Source organism: Primulina eburnea, chromosome 8 (genome assembly GCF_022965805.1).
Source record: "Primulina eburnea isolate SZY01 chromosome 8, ASM2296580v1, whole genome shotgun sequence".
In the NCBI taxonomy this organism is placed as follows: Eukaryota; Viridiplantae; Streptophyta; class Magnoliopsida; order Lamiales; family Gesneriaceae; genus Primulina; species Primulina eburnea.
Genome location: NC_133108.1, coordinates 38,752,289 through 38,767,442, shown reverse-complemented (window position 1 = coordinate 38,767,442; position 15,154 = coordinate 38,752,289). Strand labels below are relative to the sequence as shown.

The window sequence follows — 15,154 nt, the reverse complement described above, 5'->3', positions numbered from 1 at the left end:
CTACATTCGAGCTCAAATTGACTATGGTCGTCAACAGATTGCTCATGCCAAGAAGACTATTGACTATTATGAAAATCAAATTGCAGACTATGAGCTTCTTCTTGCCACTAGCCTCCATTCTGGACAAAAAGGGGGAGAAGATGCTGCTGAAACCAGTGGAGCCCAAGATGATGATGATGGCAGTCATGATGAATGAGATTTTGAGTTTTTGTGTTCTTTTTTCTCTCTGGATGGTTCTTGTACCCCTTACCTTTTAGTTGTCTTTTTATTTTTCTGATTTGATCCTCCTGATTAATGAACAATTTCGGTGTTATGACTTGAATGTTGCAACATCTAACATACAACACTGGCTAATTGTTCAGGGGGAGTCACTGAGTTATCCATTCAGGGGGAGTTCAGCCTAATTACTCACTTGTGGGTTGTTTTGTCCAGAAAGGCAAAAAGGGAGAGATTGAAAGGAATTTTTATTCCTTGAAATACTTTCCATGATTATTGTTGATATTTTGCCTTTCTAGTTTTTGATATGATATTATAATGATATGATCTCACAATATCTTTAAGATATTATCCTTATTTTTAAAGAGTTTGTTTCCTAATGAAATTGCTCTTTTGTCTAGGTTAAATATGACTCCAAGCAACTAAACGTGTGCGGCGTGAGAGAGAGGATTATTAGAGAGCCAAAGGTGTTCGAGAAGAGTTCGGAGATCAAAGCTAGCTCGTACTGTTGTTGCCGAGAAGTGCTTGCATCCTATGACGCCAACACCTAATCATTATGTTGATTAGTGTGTTGTTCTTTTGAAGACCTTTTCTTTCTCGGTTAATGCATCCATTGTATACCGGTTATGCTTTGTCAGAAGTTTTGGATGCAATTTGTTACTCACCTTTACAAGGGAGTTGTTTACTTCTTTCACTAGTATTGATTTTTGTAAACTTACAAGTTTTTCTAGTGAATTATTTTGCTCTGAGGCATCGCACAAGTATAAAGTATTTTATACTTGTGCATAATTTATATCTCGTCTCTCTTATTATTATCGTTATTCCAACTACGTTTAGGTGTGTTAAACTTATAACTTCCGCTGCATGTTGTCGTGAGTGTTACAACACCTACGCACAACACCTATATTCTGAAACACACAACTCTCAACTCACACATATACTGTGGAAACAGAACTCTCAGAACTTTTTAGAGAATTATTATTTATGATATTGACGGAGTCATATATTTATATAAGAATTTTCCAAAAAATTATTAAATTAATAATTTTTTGTCAAAATTATTAATTTAACAAATTGGTCCAAGTTGGAACCAATAAAAAATTATTAATTTAGAAATATTATTAATTTATCAAATATTAAGTTATAGAAGTTTTATTGTATTCGAAATATATAAGAAAATTTTTTAATGTATACATTATTAAATTATTAAATTTTTTCATACGTTGCATATATATATATTTTGCAAAATTAAAATGTATAATATATTGAGTTAATATATATATATATATATATATATATATATATATTTGATATCCTGCATACTTACCGTGCACACTTATGTGAGCACCGATGAGGTGTCACTCACCCATTGGATATGATGAAATATAAAAAAATTGCGTATCCAATAGATGAGTGACACATCATCGATATTCACAAAAATGTGTACGGTAAATGCGCGATATATCAAAACTACAAAGGAACATTAGAGCAAATTAAATGGGATAAAGTAGCGTACGATTTCCCGGGCTTTTTGCCAGAGTTGAAAAGCGAAGCCACCCATTCCCTTTCTCTTGTTTATTCTTCTTTTCTCCCAACTTATCAAATATGCATCCCACGTTCAATGACAGCTCCCCAAGATTTAATTTTTTCTTATTGAAAAAACCAAATCACTCAAACTCGGTCACGAAATTTGATGAACTAGGGAAAATCAGAGAAACCCTTTTCCCATCTTACGATTTCTTCGCGAGGAGAGGGGTTTTTCCTTGTCGATTTTTCCTGGTTAATCGATCGAAGAGGCTTCCAATCTTGATAGATTGTTCAAATGTGCTTGGTGTTTTCGGATTCGAGTTAATGAGCTTTGATTATGGTTTGAAAGGGGTGTACATAATTCCAGGTCTTTTGAGTTTAGAAAATGTTTGATTTTATCAATCAGCACGATGACAAGGTAGAAAATATGCGTGAAGCTGCGGCATCGGCTGAGTTACCCAAAGCTCAACAGATGGATAGTGATTTGGATAAAAGCCCCGTTTCTAAATCGAGGCCTAGATTAGGGAATGGCAATTGGGAAAGGACGGTTTCTGGTAATCTTCCATCTCACATTCAGTTCAGTTTAATCCAATGCAATTCATTCATTCACACACGATGATAAATTCTCGCCTTTTCATTTTTATTCTTGTTCGTTAATGAGCTTGGGGAATTGATGTTAATTCTTTCGTTCGGTTTAGATATGGAATTAATGAAGGAAAGATTTGCTAAGTTGCTTCTAGGAGAAGACATGTCCGGTGGAGGAAAGGGTGTTTCTTCTGCTTTGGCCTTGTCGAATGCCATAACAAATCTTGCCGGTATATTTTCGCATCAATGTGATTATGAGTAGAACAATAAAAATAATGGGATCGCTGCTCTTCTATTACAAGGCCATATTAGATTTCGCAGTTGTTTTTACCTCCTCCTTAGGTCGAATGCGTTTGGTGAAAATTAATTTAGTTACCTATGATCAAATTCTTGCAGCTTCTGTTTTCGGAGAACAAAGTAAGTTAGAGCCCATGTCTGTAGAGAGAAAGGAAAGATGGAAAAAGGAAGTAGATTGGCTTTTATCAGTTGCCGATTATATAGTAGAATTTGTTCCTTCTCAACAGAAATCAAAGGATGGAACAGACATGGAGGTAAAATAGCATTTGTCACTATAGTATTTTCTTCAAGTAAAGGGCAATATTTTTCATGAGTACTCACTGTATTTGTATGATTATATTTTGAATGTATTTATTTCGTGTTTCATAGATAATGTTGACGCAACAGAGGAGAGACCTTCTTTTGAATATTCCAGCCTTACGCAAGCTTGATGCAATGCTTATCGTAAGAATTTGCTACTTATGTCTCTTGCCAAATCGTTAATTTCTTTTACTCTTGTTACTTGCCACTTGCCAGACATAGTATTCTTATGAAATTATAAGGGCAGGGTATCCTGGAAAACTTTGAAGGCCAACAAGAGTTCTGGTATGTTTCAAGAGATGCCGATGAGTCTGAAAAAGGGATCCAAAGAAATGATAAATGGTGGCTGCCTACGGTAAAGGTTCCCCCAACAGGACTTTCAGAAGAATCGCGGCAGTTTTTGCAAAAACAGAAGGAAGCTGTAAATCAAGTATTGAAAGCATCCATGGCGATAAATGCTCAAATACTTTTGGACATGGAGATCCCGGATAACTACATTGAATCGCTCCCCAAGGTGTGTGGAAAAGGAGAATATTTTCTTGTATTAGAATGTTCATTGGCAAATCAATATTGTTTTATGTTTTGTGTATGTCTGGTATCTTGCAGAATGGTAGATCAAGCCTAGGTGAACCAATCTATAAAAACATTACTGTCGAGTTCTTTGATCCTCAGCAATTCCTTATGACAATGGACATGTCATCCGAGCACAAAGTTCTTGACCTAAAGAACAGAATTGAAGCGTCTATTGTGATATGGAAAAGGAAAATGCACCAAAAGGATGGGAAATCCGGATGGGGTTCGGCTGTGAGCTTGGAGAAGAGAGAGCTTTTCGAAGAACGAGCCGAGACTATCTTACTACTTCTCAAACATCAATTTCCCGGAATTCCTCAATCCTCACTCGACATAAGTAAAATCCAATACAACAAAGTACGAGTGAAAATAAGGAAAAAAACATTTGATTTCGATCTTTTCCAATACCAAGAAACCGACGTTACAATATTATCTATTTTGATACTTCTAAATTCTAACATTGTAGGATGTGGGGTTGTCAATACTTGAAAGCTATTCCAGAGTACTGGAAAGCTTGGCCAATACAGTGATGTCTCGTGTCGAGGATGTCTTATTTGCAGATTCTCTGGCCCAAGATCAATCGCTTGAAGCTGCAACATGGAAGCAATCGATGAAAAATTCCTCTGAATCACAGCCACTAAGCCCAGAGGCCGAGGCAGGGAATTTGAGTTCTGCAGCAGAGACACCAACAGGTTCAATGACTTTGTCTGATTTCATGGGGTGGAATGTAGAGCCTCCCATCACAGAAATCAGGAAGAATCGTTCAACCGGCAACTTGTCGTCTAGTAAGGATGAAGAAGAAACATTGGTGACAAAACCTGCTCGTGTTAACATTATCAAGAAATTATCTTACATTGATAAGATTGAGATGAGTGGTTTGAGAAGTCCTACATTTCGGCATTGATTCATTTGCGGAGAAATATAAAGATAGATACTGATTAACTATATGCAATAAGTAAAAAGAGAACAGAGGTTTAACTTTTAAATGTACAGATGCTGATGACCTTTGAGGCGTCCATCGGTCGAGTTAGCTTATAAAATGATCGCCCTTCCTTCCAATTTTGGATAGGGAAGCATAAGTCACCTGCCCTTTGGTACTTGGAGTGGTTTGTTTTTTTCCCTTCTTGTATCTGTGCAACTTATCTAATACTCATTAATTTGGAAATTTGTCATTGTTTCTTAATTTATCTAATTGATTACATGACCATCTTCTGAACTGATGCATGTATCAATCCATCCATATAAGCTCATGCCTATGCATGTAAATGAAGCTGACACAGCCAAAATTCTGTGCCTCGATCGATCCATTGATATTTTGCTTTCGACAATGTTTTATAATTTTTTCACAAAAAATCATGTTTCTATACAATTATGAACATGATAAACAATATATGGAAGCGGATCGAGCATTACCTCTGGCCATCGAATAATTTGTAAGTTTTCTGGTTCCTCTGATTGAAACCTCCTAAACACTACAACTCTCTGTAGATGATGTATTTTGTTCTTAGAGGTGTGTGTTTAGAGACCTCAATCACTACTATTTATTGGTATTTATCATACGATCAATGAGTTTATCGGGAGCTCGAGAGTCAAAAGGAGAGGCGCATGCGTGTCTCAATTTTCTAAAGTTGAGGCGGTGCATGTACCGTTTTTAAAAAAATGTAGACTATGGCCGTCTTAATTTCCTATACATCTTTTCTTCTTTTGATATGGGCCAATTTTTTTTTACGTTCTCCGACTTGGCTCATATATCTCTTTTACCATAGGAGAAAACAAAAGCATGAATCATCTTGATATGTCCTCTAAAAGTGATTATTATCTTACATGTATTACAATGAATTATGTATCTCAAATCTGTATAGCTTAATGAATAAACCGTATGTTTACTCTATGTCCAACTTTATTGATATTTCTCGAATCAATGAATGTGTGCACAAAAAATATGATAAAATATCACATCAAAGTTTCATTAATTTGTTCTTACAACAAAATTATACAAAGAAACCAAGTCTCGGTCTTTCTGTATGATCCTTAAATTTCAATGGTGGCATGCCTTTTGTCAAAGAATCTGCAATCATCAGTTCAGTGCTCATGTGCTTGATAATTAATTTCTTATATTTAACACGTTCTTGTATGGCTAAATACTTAATGTCGATGTGATTGCTTCGACTACCACTTTGTTATTTTTAGCCACAAAAACAGCAGCTGAGTTATCATAATATATTCTTAATGGCCTAGATATAGAATCCATAATTCTAAGCCTTGAAATGAAAATTTTCAACCTTACATCATGTGAGGTTGCCTCAAAACAAAGCCATGAACTCAGCTTTCATAGTGAAAGTAGCACTCAATGCCTGCTTTGCATTTCTCCAAGATACTTCCAAATTCTCAGTTCGTCTGAACATAAGCATGTAATATTTGATCCCTTGAAGGCACCTCATCACTTTCTTTGCAGCTTTCCAGTGGTCTAAACATGGATTACTCTGATATCTTCCCAACATACCAACAACAAATGCAATGTCGGGTCTAGTGCAAACCTGAGCAACATCAAGCTTCCGATAGCAGAAGCATAAGGAATGTTTTTCATTTTTTCCTGCTCTAAATCATTCTTTGGGCATTAGCTTAAATTGAACTTATCTCCTTTCACAATGGGACCTATACTTGATGAACAATCTTTTATTCGATCTCTCTCTAAATGTATAGCCCAAATTCAGTATACGTAAAACTCATGCATTTATTTAATTGTTAAATTATTTAATCAAATTTAAAATGATTTTTGAGATGCATGATTTATGAAATTGAATTATTTTAAATTATTTATGTTTATGCGATGCACGTTAAATGTTTTCTTGAGTTTCATGTTTCAGACGATTATTCGATGCGGGATAGAGGAAAAGAGGCCGGCGACGATTTTGACGATTTTAAAATGTGGTATTTTATTTTAAGTTAAGGTTGGGACATTTTAAAAGATTTATTTAATTTTTAGCAGTCTAAAAGCCTAATTTAATTATTAGATAATTTTATGATTTTAAACTTTTAAAGATGTAGCACTTGTGCATTTTATTTTAGTTTGGGGATTTGTAAAGTTGGTGTGGATTAACTTTTATTTAACATTTTAAATTATTAATTAAGCAATCTACCCACAATTAACCATTAAACTCACGCACACACCCACATTTACACACACAAAAATCGTCCAACACACAACACACACATACACATTCATTTCAGATTTCTTTAAAAAGAAAACCTAGGGTTCTATAGCAAGAGCAGCCGTCCATTTTCCCTTCAGTTTTCCAGCAAGTTTTCGTTCAGTTTCTTCAAGGAAATCGAGCCACAAATCGTTCCGGATCAACCTCGCATCTTTCCTGCTTCGGTGTCGTCATTTCGGTAACGTTAAATATCAAAAGACATATATAATCTTTTGTTTCTGCATCGATCTTGTTATATTATATATTCTTATGTTTATTAATGAGTAAAAATCCATCTATGTTGTAAAAAGTTTGAGCAAAAATTTTTTGGATCGGTTTTGAAACGATTTTAGATCTGAAAAATTGAAATTTGCTGTCATTTTTAATATTGCGACTTTTCGGTCAATTTTCTGGAAAAACTTTCCACATATAAAAATAGAACTTTTATATACCTTCAATTTGACAGTAAATTCGAAATATTTGGATAAGAAATGAGTGAGTTATGATTGTTTTCGTGGGACTGCTCAAACTACATTTTTTAAAAATGCGTTCTTGATGTGTTCTTGAAGTTTTTGGGTTGCAGGCTTCGTAGGGCACCGCCGGGCTTGTGCTACTACATTTAGATATGTTATAGGATGTATTTAGGTGTTATTTGGTGGTTTGATTATGTCGAGAATGACTTGGGATGTAATAGAAGTCGTAGGAAGTGAAATGATGTCGAATTACGGGTTATTGTTGTATTAAAGTTGCTTGTCGATGCTTGGGGACGTTTGGGGTGTTTGTACCAGTTTGAATCAATGTAATAGCATCCTATGATGAGTCTCGAGGTGTTATTTCATGGTCCCTAGGCTTGGATTGGAAGAATGAATAATAAGTTAGTGAATTTTCGCGAGTTTGCAAGTTCAGAGGCTACCCCAGACCCCGACACGGAGTCCGTGCACTTTTTCTTTCAAAATGCGAATTTCTAGCACCTACACGGACCCCGACACGGACCTTTACACGGGGTCGTGTCCTTTTAAAAAAACTTTTTTTAGGGATTGTTTTGGGGTTTGATGTAATGATTTAGTACGATGATGAATGAGGTCAAGTCCCGAGAGATTTAGAACGTCGTAAGGAAATTTGTCATTTTTGCGTGAGAGCATGACTATACGTCTAAGTTATGCAAGTTAGGGTTAAAACTCATGTTAGTACTTACAGCAATGGCCTCAAGCGAGATCGAACGAATCCCTCAACGCCAAGTAAGTATGTTCGACGTGCAAAAGAATATATTTTTATGTTTTTGAGGTATGCTAAATGTCTTGTGACCAAATTATGAACGGGTTTGGAAGTCGGTGAACGTGACCGAGGACCTCTCCACCCCGGTAAAGCATGACCGGGTTTAGATTAGGATTGGAAAACGGTAAAGCATGACCAGGGTCCAATCCACCATGCAAAGCATGACCAGGGATCTCATGTATGTGGCAGTGGATTTTCTCTGTCAGCCAAGTACTGTGGTTTAGTCTGATCAGGCAAATATAAGTATGAGTTTCTTTGAAACATATCTCTACGCAAAATGATGTTATGTATGGTCAAGTATGTATGATGCAAGTATGTTTAAGAAAAGTCTTATGATGATGGCACGTCTACGTTCATGCTACTATGTTCGAGTTTCAAGTATGTTTATGCTATCACGTTCAAGTTTCAAGTACGTTTATGCTATTATGTTCAAGTTTCAAATATCTAAGCCCTACTTTAAAGATGCATGTGGTTTTATTATGTAGTACTTGTTATCTTCAGTTTATACATGTTAAGTCTTTAGACTCACTAGACTTGATCGATGCAGGTGAGGATGACTTTGAGGAGACGAGGGGTGGGGACCAATGAGTCGACTTGAACTGAGTCGAAGGCTAAACCCGATGACCGCCCATGTTTTTATGAAAACTTTATGCATGTTCAAATATTCTAATTTCACGTTGTTTATGATGTTTAAACAATAATTTTTAGCAAACTTTATTGGTGATCTTTTGTGACAAATATTTTGGATGAACAATTTTTTTGATAATCAAAATTTGAAAGTTATTTTGTATTTTAGAAAATTTTTATTTTTCCGCAAATTTCAAAATACTTAAAAAAAAGTACGGTACATTACACTAAAACTTTGTTGATATATGTTTCTTGAGACAGACCTATAATACCTCTAATTTGGTCTCTATGTTTCTTAATGTCAATGACATAAGATGCATTATCCATATTTTTCAAATCAAAGTGTTTAGAGTGAAATTGTTTCACCTCATATAACAAACCTTTGTCATTGATTGCAAATAATATATTACTTTCAAATTTTGAATAACGAGGGTTGTGAATTAAAGTGATCTTTCTCAAAAACTATGTTATTTGAATGATCATTTCCACCAATCAAGTCATTCTCAAGAAATTTTGCATTTCTTGATTCCACAATTCTAGTGTTGTGAGATGGACAATAGAATATGTACCATTAGGATTTTTCGACATATCCAATGAAATATCCACTTATAGTTCTTGGGTCCAGTATCTTTTCATGTGGGTTACAAACTTTTATTTCTGAAGGACAATCCCAAACGCGTATATGTTGCAAACTCGGTTTCCAGCCTTTTAAAAATTCAAATGACATCTTTGGGATAACCTTAGTTGGGACTCGATTTAATATATACACATTTGTCTGCAGAGCTTCAGTTCACAAGGATTTAGGAAGTTTGGAGCTACTAAACATGCTCCTCACCATGTCCAATAATGTTCGGTTTCTCATCTCAGCTATGTCATTTTGGTCCCGAGAACCAATCATAATATATTAGGCAAAATCTCATGCTCTTGGATAAACTTCACAAACGGAATAGGTGTCTGTCCATTCTCACTGTATCTACCATAATATTCTCAACATCTATCAGTTATCACAATCTTAATTTGTTTTTCACATTGCATCTCCACTTCAGCCTTGAAAACCTTAAAGCTTCAAGTGCTTCATTATTGTTATGAAGCATGTAGATATACATGTATCATGAGTAATCATCAATCAAGAAGTTGAAGTATTTAGGACTTTGCATATCCACATCTGGACCACAAATATTTGAATATATGATTTCTAATATCTCAGTACTCTTCTTGGCACCTTTTTAGACTTAATGGTCTACTTTTCATTTATGCATTTTACACAAGTCTCATTATTAGTAAAATCCAAAGTACTAAGTACTTTATTATTCACTAATCTTTTAATCCTCTCTATGGAGATGTGTCCCAATCGCATGTGCAACAATATAGAAGAATATTTATTTATAACACATCTTTTAATACATCTTTAAGCATGCATAGTGGTGTTATTATTTCCCTTGACTTTGGCTTACTTCTTACACTTTTTTGTGTAGTCATAAAACATTATCACTTATTTTCATTAATCTTCCTTCCTCTTGAATAGACATGATCATTAATTCATTTATTGACCACTTATCTTTGAGTGATTGTAGGAAATTTTGAAGGGTCCATATTGTTGTGGAAGAGTGCATAAAATGAAGTGCACAATAAAAGTTTCATACATTTCCACTTCAAGTGTCTTGATTCGAGCCGCTATGTGCCGCATTTTGCACCCCTCTCACACTGATGAGCCTTAATGAAAAGAATTCCATAATTAGGGTGTTGGCAAATGCCTTACCTGAAGACTGAAACCGTTCTTCAATAGCTTCAATAATTCTTTGACATTATTATGCTGATATATGAAATCATGCATGCCAATAGAGATTTTGGTCTTTATAAACATTACGCAGAGTCGATTAGATCGCTCTCATTTTTCATAAAGATAAACATCATCTAGATTGTTATTTTCAGTAATAACGTATGGTTCGTCTTTCCATATAGAATAATCAATATTCATCCATCCTAATTGAAGAATAATTCTTTTTTCTACATATTTTATAAGTATCGCCCTTCAGTTCGAAAATGAAACATTTCATATCAGAAAAACTCGAAGGTTGCATAAATGCCTAAAAATATAATATGTTTATTATTTTTAAAATTTTGAGGTAATATCATGTTTTACAATGTTAATCATTTTTTTAAAAATCTAGTTACATCAAATTTGTCTGTAGGCTAAAATTTTAATTCAACGAGATTTTCTGGAACTTTATGATAAAACTATCAAAATATTTTTTTTCCCTTAACTCCTGTGGCTAAATTAAGAAAAATATAATTTGATATTTTAACCTAATTAGTTATATAAATATAACAAAAATCCATATAGGATGAAATTTATTATGTTTATATAATTAATTGCAATTGATGCCAATTATGTAATTCAAATTCACTTAATGCATAATTTTTCAGAATTAATGATAATGTGACTATTCCTCAATTATTTAAAATTATACAGTTCACTGAAAAAAAAATTGGTTTTACTTATACTTTATATAATAATTATTTAGTGACACAATCGACACTTTTCAAGAGTGCTCACAAGAAATATAGGTAGAGCTAAGGCCTTATAAATACCTTACTTCTAGATAGAGCTATGTTTTCCAGAGAAACCGGTAGCAAGTCAAATTTAAATCAATTTATGAAGAACTCTATCGATCATTTTTTCTTGCGTCACCTTATAATTATTATTTAATTTAATTATCTACATTTATGTTAATCTTTATAAGCCAAATTTTTCATTAAAAATAACTTTATATTTACATTTTTACTTGATACGTTTATTAAATTTATAAATAACTTTTTATATAATTTAATATGAACATAATGTGAATTTTAATGTTATAAAATCTCATATTAAAAGCATAAAAAATATTTATAATTTACTTTCAGTGTATTAATATTATTCCACTTAATATAGTATGCATATATTTAAACAATAAATTATACATAAAAAATAGAATAAATATTTTTATGCACAAATTAAATTAGACAAAAACTTTAGAACAATTTTAATGTGTACAAATTATCCAAATGCTATATATATTTACCTAATTATGCATATAACTTAATAACACATTATTTATTTATTTATTTATTATTACTATTATTATTATTATTATTATTATTAATATTAATAAACAAATAATGCATTTACCGACAGTGTGTGGGTCTCCTTTGTTTTTAATAATTCAACACATGACTTTGTATGTGCATCAGAAATATTGAATGCGATTCAAAAGCTTCATCTTCTACAAGCTTTCTTCTTCTTTTGAATATTTTGTTACTCTAAAAAATGTGCTCTAAAAAAATTTCTCATTTTATTTTCAAGATTTAAAGAAAGAACTTCAAAATACAATCGAGAGCAAAGTTTTCCGAAAAAAATTTCACGTAAATTTCTTAATATTATATTCAAACTTCAAATTTCAAGTTTCTTATGCAAAACTTCCATAAATAATATTTTCCAAAATTTCATGATATTTGGTTTTCATAAAATGAAAAAAAAAATATTATCAAGGTAGATGTATCACGGATCTGATACCAAATGTTATAATTTTTTTCAAAAATTCATGTTTCTATACAACTATGAACATGATAAACAACATGCGGAAGCGGATCGAGCGTTACCTCTGGTCATCGAATAATTTGTAACTTTTTTGTTTTTCTAGAATTGAAACCTTCTAAGCTACTCCAACTTTCTGTAGATGTTATATTTTGTTCTTATGAGGTGTATGTTTAGGAACCTCAATCACTGCTATTTATAGGCATTTCTCGTATCATCAATGAGCTTATCTGGAGCTCGAGAGTCAAATAGGCTCAGGACGTGTCTCAATTTTCTAAAGTTGAGACGATGCATATACCGTTCTTAAAAAACGTAAGCTATGGTTACCGTCATTTCTTACACATATTTTCTTCTTTTGATATGAACCATTTCTTTACACAATGATCTTCCCTTCAGATACTATAAACCGAGTGAGGTTTGGAAAAGACCATGGATTAGAAGCTCTTGACAATTGTCTTTGTGTTAAATTCTTTGCAACTTCCATTTGTCGTTCGCCATGGCTCTAAACTAACTAGTACGTTGAAAGTATGGTCTTCACTATTTTATATTACTTGACATTTGTGTCGGCAGAAACAAGGGGGGGACCATTTAAATAAATAAAAATAAAACGTGGGCTGTTTGATTGAATTATGTGAGAAGATATTCTTCACACGGTCAGGGGGCACTATAAATAGAGCTCCCCCCCTTCATTCTGAAATCATCCCTTCTTCGAGTTTTCTCTCATCTTATAAGCATTTGAGTGCTTAGTTCTATAATATTTGTGAGGTGTTTGTTCTCCTGTATTAAGAGAGTGTGTGTTCTCTTTGGAAACACAGTGAGTGAGTTGTACACCACAAAATATTATAGTGAAATTCTTTTCATCTTGCCCGTGGTTTTTACCCTAATAATTTTTAGGGGTTTTCCACGTAAATCTCGGTGTCCAGTTTATTCTTAATTTTCGGCTTTTATTATCTCAAATTCCGCACGTGGGACCAATAAGTGGTATTAGAGCCTTGGTTTAAAATTTCTTAAAATTTTGAGTATGCTCTGTGGTTGCAGCCTGGACTAATCTTCCACATCAGAAAATATTTTTTGAGATTTTTTATTTAAGGACGGGATTATTTTGTCCGGTCTACTAAAATTGTTGTAGACATAATGGCGGGAAGGTACGAGATAGCAAAGTTCAACGGAAGCAATTTTATACTGTGGAAAATAAAGATACAAGCAGTTTTAAGAAAAGAGAGTTGCTTGGCGGCTATTGGAGATAGACCGGTGGAGATTGCGGATGTTGGAAAGTGGAATGAGATGAATGATAATGCTGTTGCCAATTTACACTTGGCTATAGCAGACGAAGTTTTGTCAAGTATCTCTGAGATAAAAACAACCAAAATTATCTGGGATACTCTTACAAAAATGTACGAGGTCAAGTCGCTACACAACATGATTTTCCTAAAGAGAAGGCTTTATACTCTTCGGATGGTGGAATCCTCATCGATGACCAACCATATCAACACACTAAATACTCTATTTGCCCAACTCACTTCCATGGGGCATAAAATAGGGGAAAATGAACGTGCGGAGCTTCTATTTCAAAGTCTACCAGATTCATATGATCAACTTATCATCAACATTACCAACAATATTCTTATGGGCTTTCTAAGATTCGACGATGTCTTAACTGCGATTCTCGGAGAAGAAAGCCAGCGCAAGAATAAGGAAGATAGGTTGGTAACCTCGAAGAAAGCCGAGGCTTTACCGATGATAAGAGAGAGATATTTATGGACCGTGACTCCAGTGGGAGTCAAAGACGAGGTAGATCAAAGTCAAGAAGTAAGAAGAAAAATATCTACTGCTTTAAATGTGGCGGTAAAGGGCACTTCAAGAAAGAGTGTACGAGTATCGATAAAAGTTCTCAAGGAAATGTGGCTAGTACTTCAGGCAGTGGTGAAATATTATTCAGCGAAGCAGCAATTGTTGCAAAAGGCAGACACAAATTTTGTGACACATGGATTATGGATTCAGGAGCGACGTGGCATATGACGTCTCGGAGAGAATGGTTTGATCATTATGAACCAATCTCAGGTGGATCTGTATTCATGGGAATTGATCATGCCTTGGAAATTGCTGGGGTCGGCACTATCAAAATTAAAATGTTTGATGGCACCATTCGCACCGTACAGGAGGTACAACATGTGAAAGGACTGACGAAAAATCTTTTGTCCTTGGGGCAATTGGATGACATCGGGTGCAAAACTCGTATCGAGAAAGGGATCATGAAAATTGTGATGGGCGCGCTTGTGGTTATGAAGGCGGAAAAGGTTGTTTCAAATCTGTATGTACTTTTGAGAGAAACTCACAAAGAGGCAGAACTAGTTGTTTCATCAATTGGTTCAGGAGAGGAATTAACAGTGTTATGGCATAGAAAGCTCGGGCATATGTCAGAACGAGGGTTGAAAATTCTCTCAGAACGGAAGCTGCTGCCGAGACTTACAAAAGTGTCACTACCCTTTTGTGAGCACTGTGTTACCAGTAAACAACACAGATTAAAGTTTGGCACTTCTACTGCCAGGAGCAAAAGCATATTGGAGCTGATTCATTCGGATGTTTGGCAAGCACCGGTTGTATCCCTAGGAGGAGCGAGATACTTTGTCTCGTTCATTGATGATTTCTCTAGGAGATGTTGGGTGTATCCAATCAAGAAGAAATCAGATGTTTTCCAGATCTTCAAAGAATTCAAAGCGCGAGTTGAACTTGATTCTGAAAAGAAAATCAAGTGTCTGAGGACTGACAATGGAGGAGAATATACCAGTGACGAGTTTGATGCATTTTGTCAACATGAGGGCATCAAGAGACAGTTCACGGCGGCTTACACACCTCAACAGAACGGAGTGGCGGAGTGGATGAACAGGACCTTGTTGGACATAACAAGAGCTATGTTGAGGACTGCGGGTCTAGAAAAGTCATTTTGGGCAGAAGCAGTCAAAACCGCTTGTTATATTATCAATCGTTC

General features: G+C 34.5%; 1 protein-coding gene across 1 annotated transcript; it reads left to right on the top strand.

The window, feature by feature from the left end:
- Positions 1 to 1,788: 1,788 nt before the first annotated feature.
- LOC140839617 (rho guanine nucleotide exchange factor 8-like) lies at positions 1,789 to 4,662 on the top strand. Its single transcript, XM_073206448.1, has 7 exons — positions 1,789 to 2,297; positions 2,442 to 2,558; positions 2,725 to 2,879; positions 2,995 to 3,069; positions 3,173 to 3,439; positions 3,532 to 3,852; positions 3,962 to 4,662. The coding sequence occupies exons 1-7, from the start codon at positions 2,129 to 2,131 to the stop codon at positions 4,397 to 4,399; spliced, it is 1,542 nt and encodes a 513-aa protein (XP_073062549.1). The 5' UTR covers positions 1,789 to 2,128; the 3' UTR covers positions 4,400 to 4,662.
- Positions 4,663 to 15,154: the final 10,492 nt, after the last annotated feature.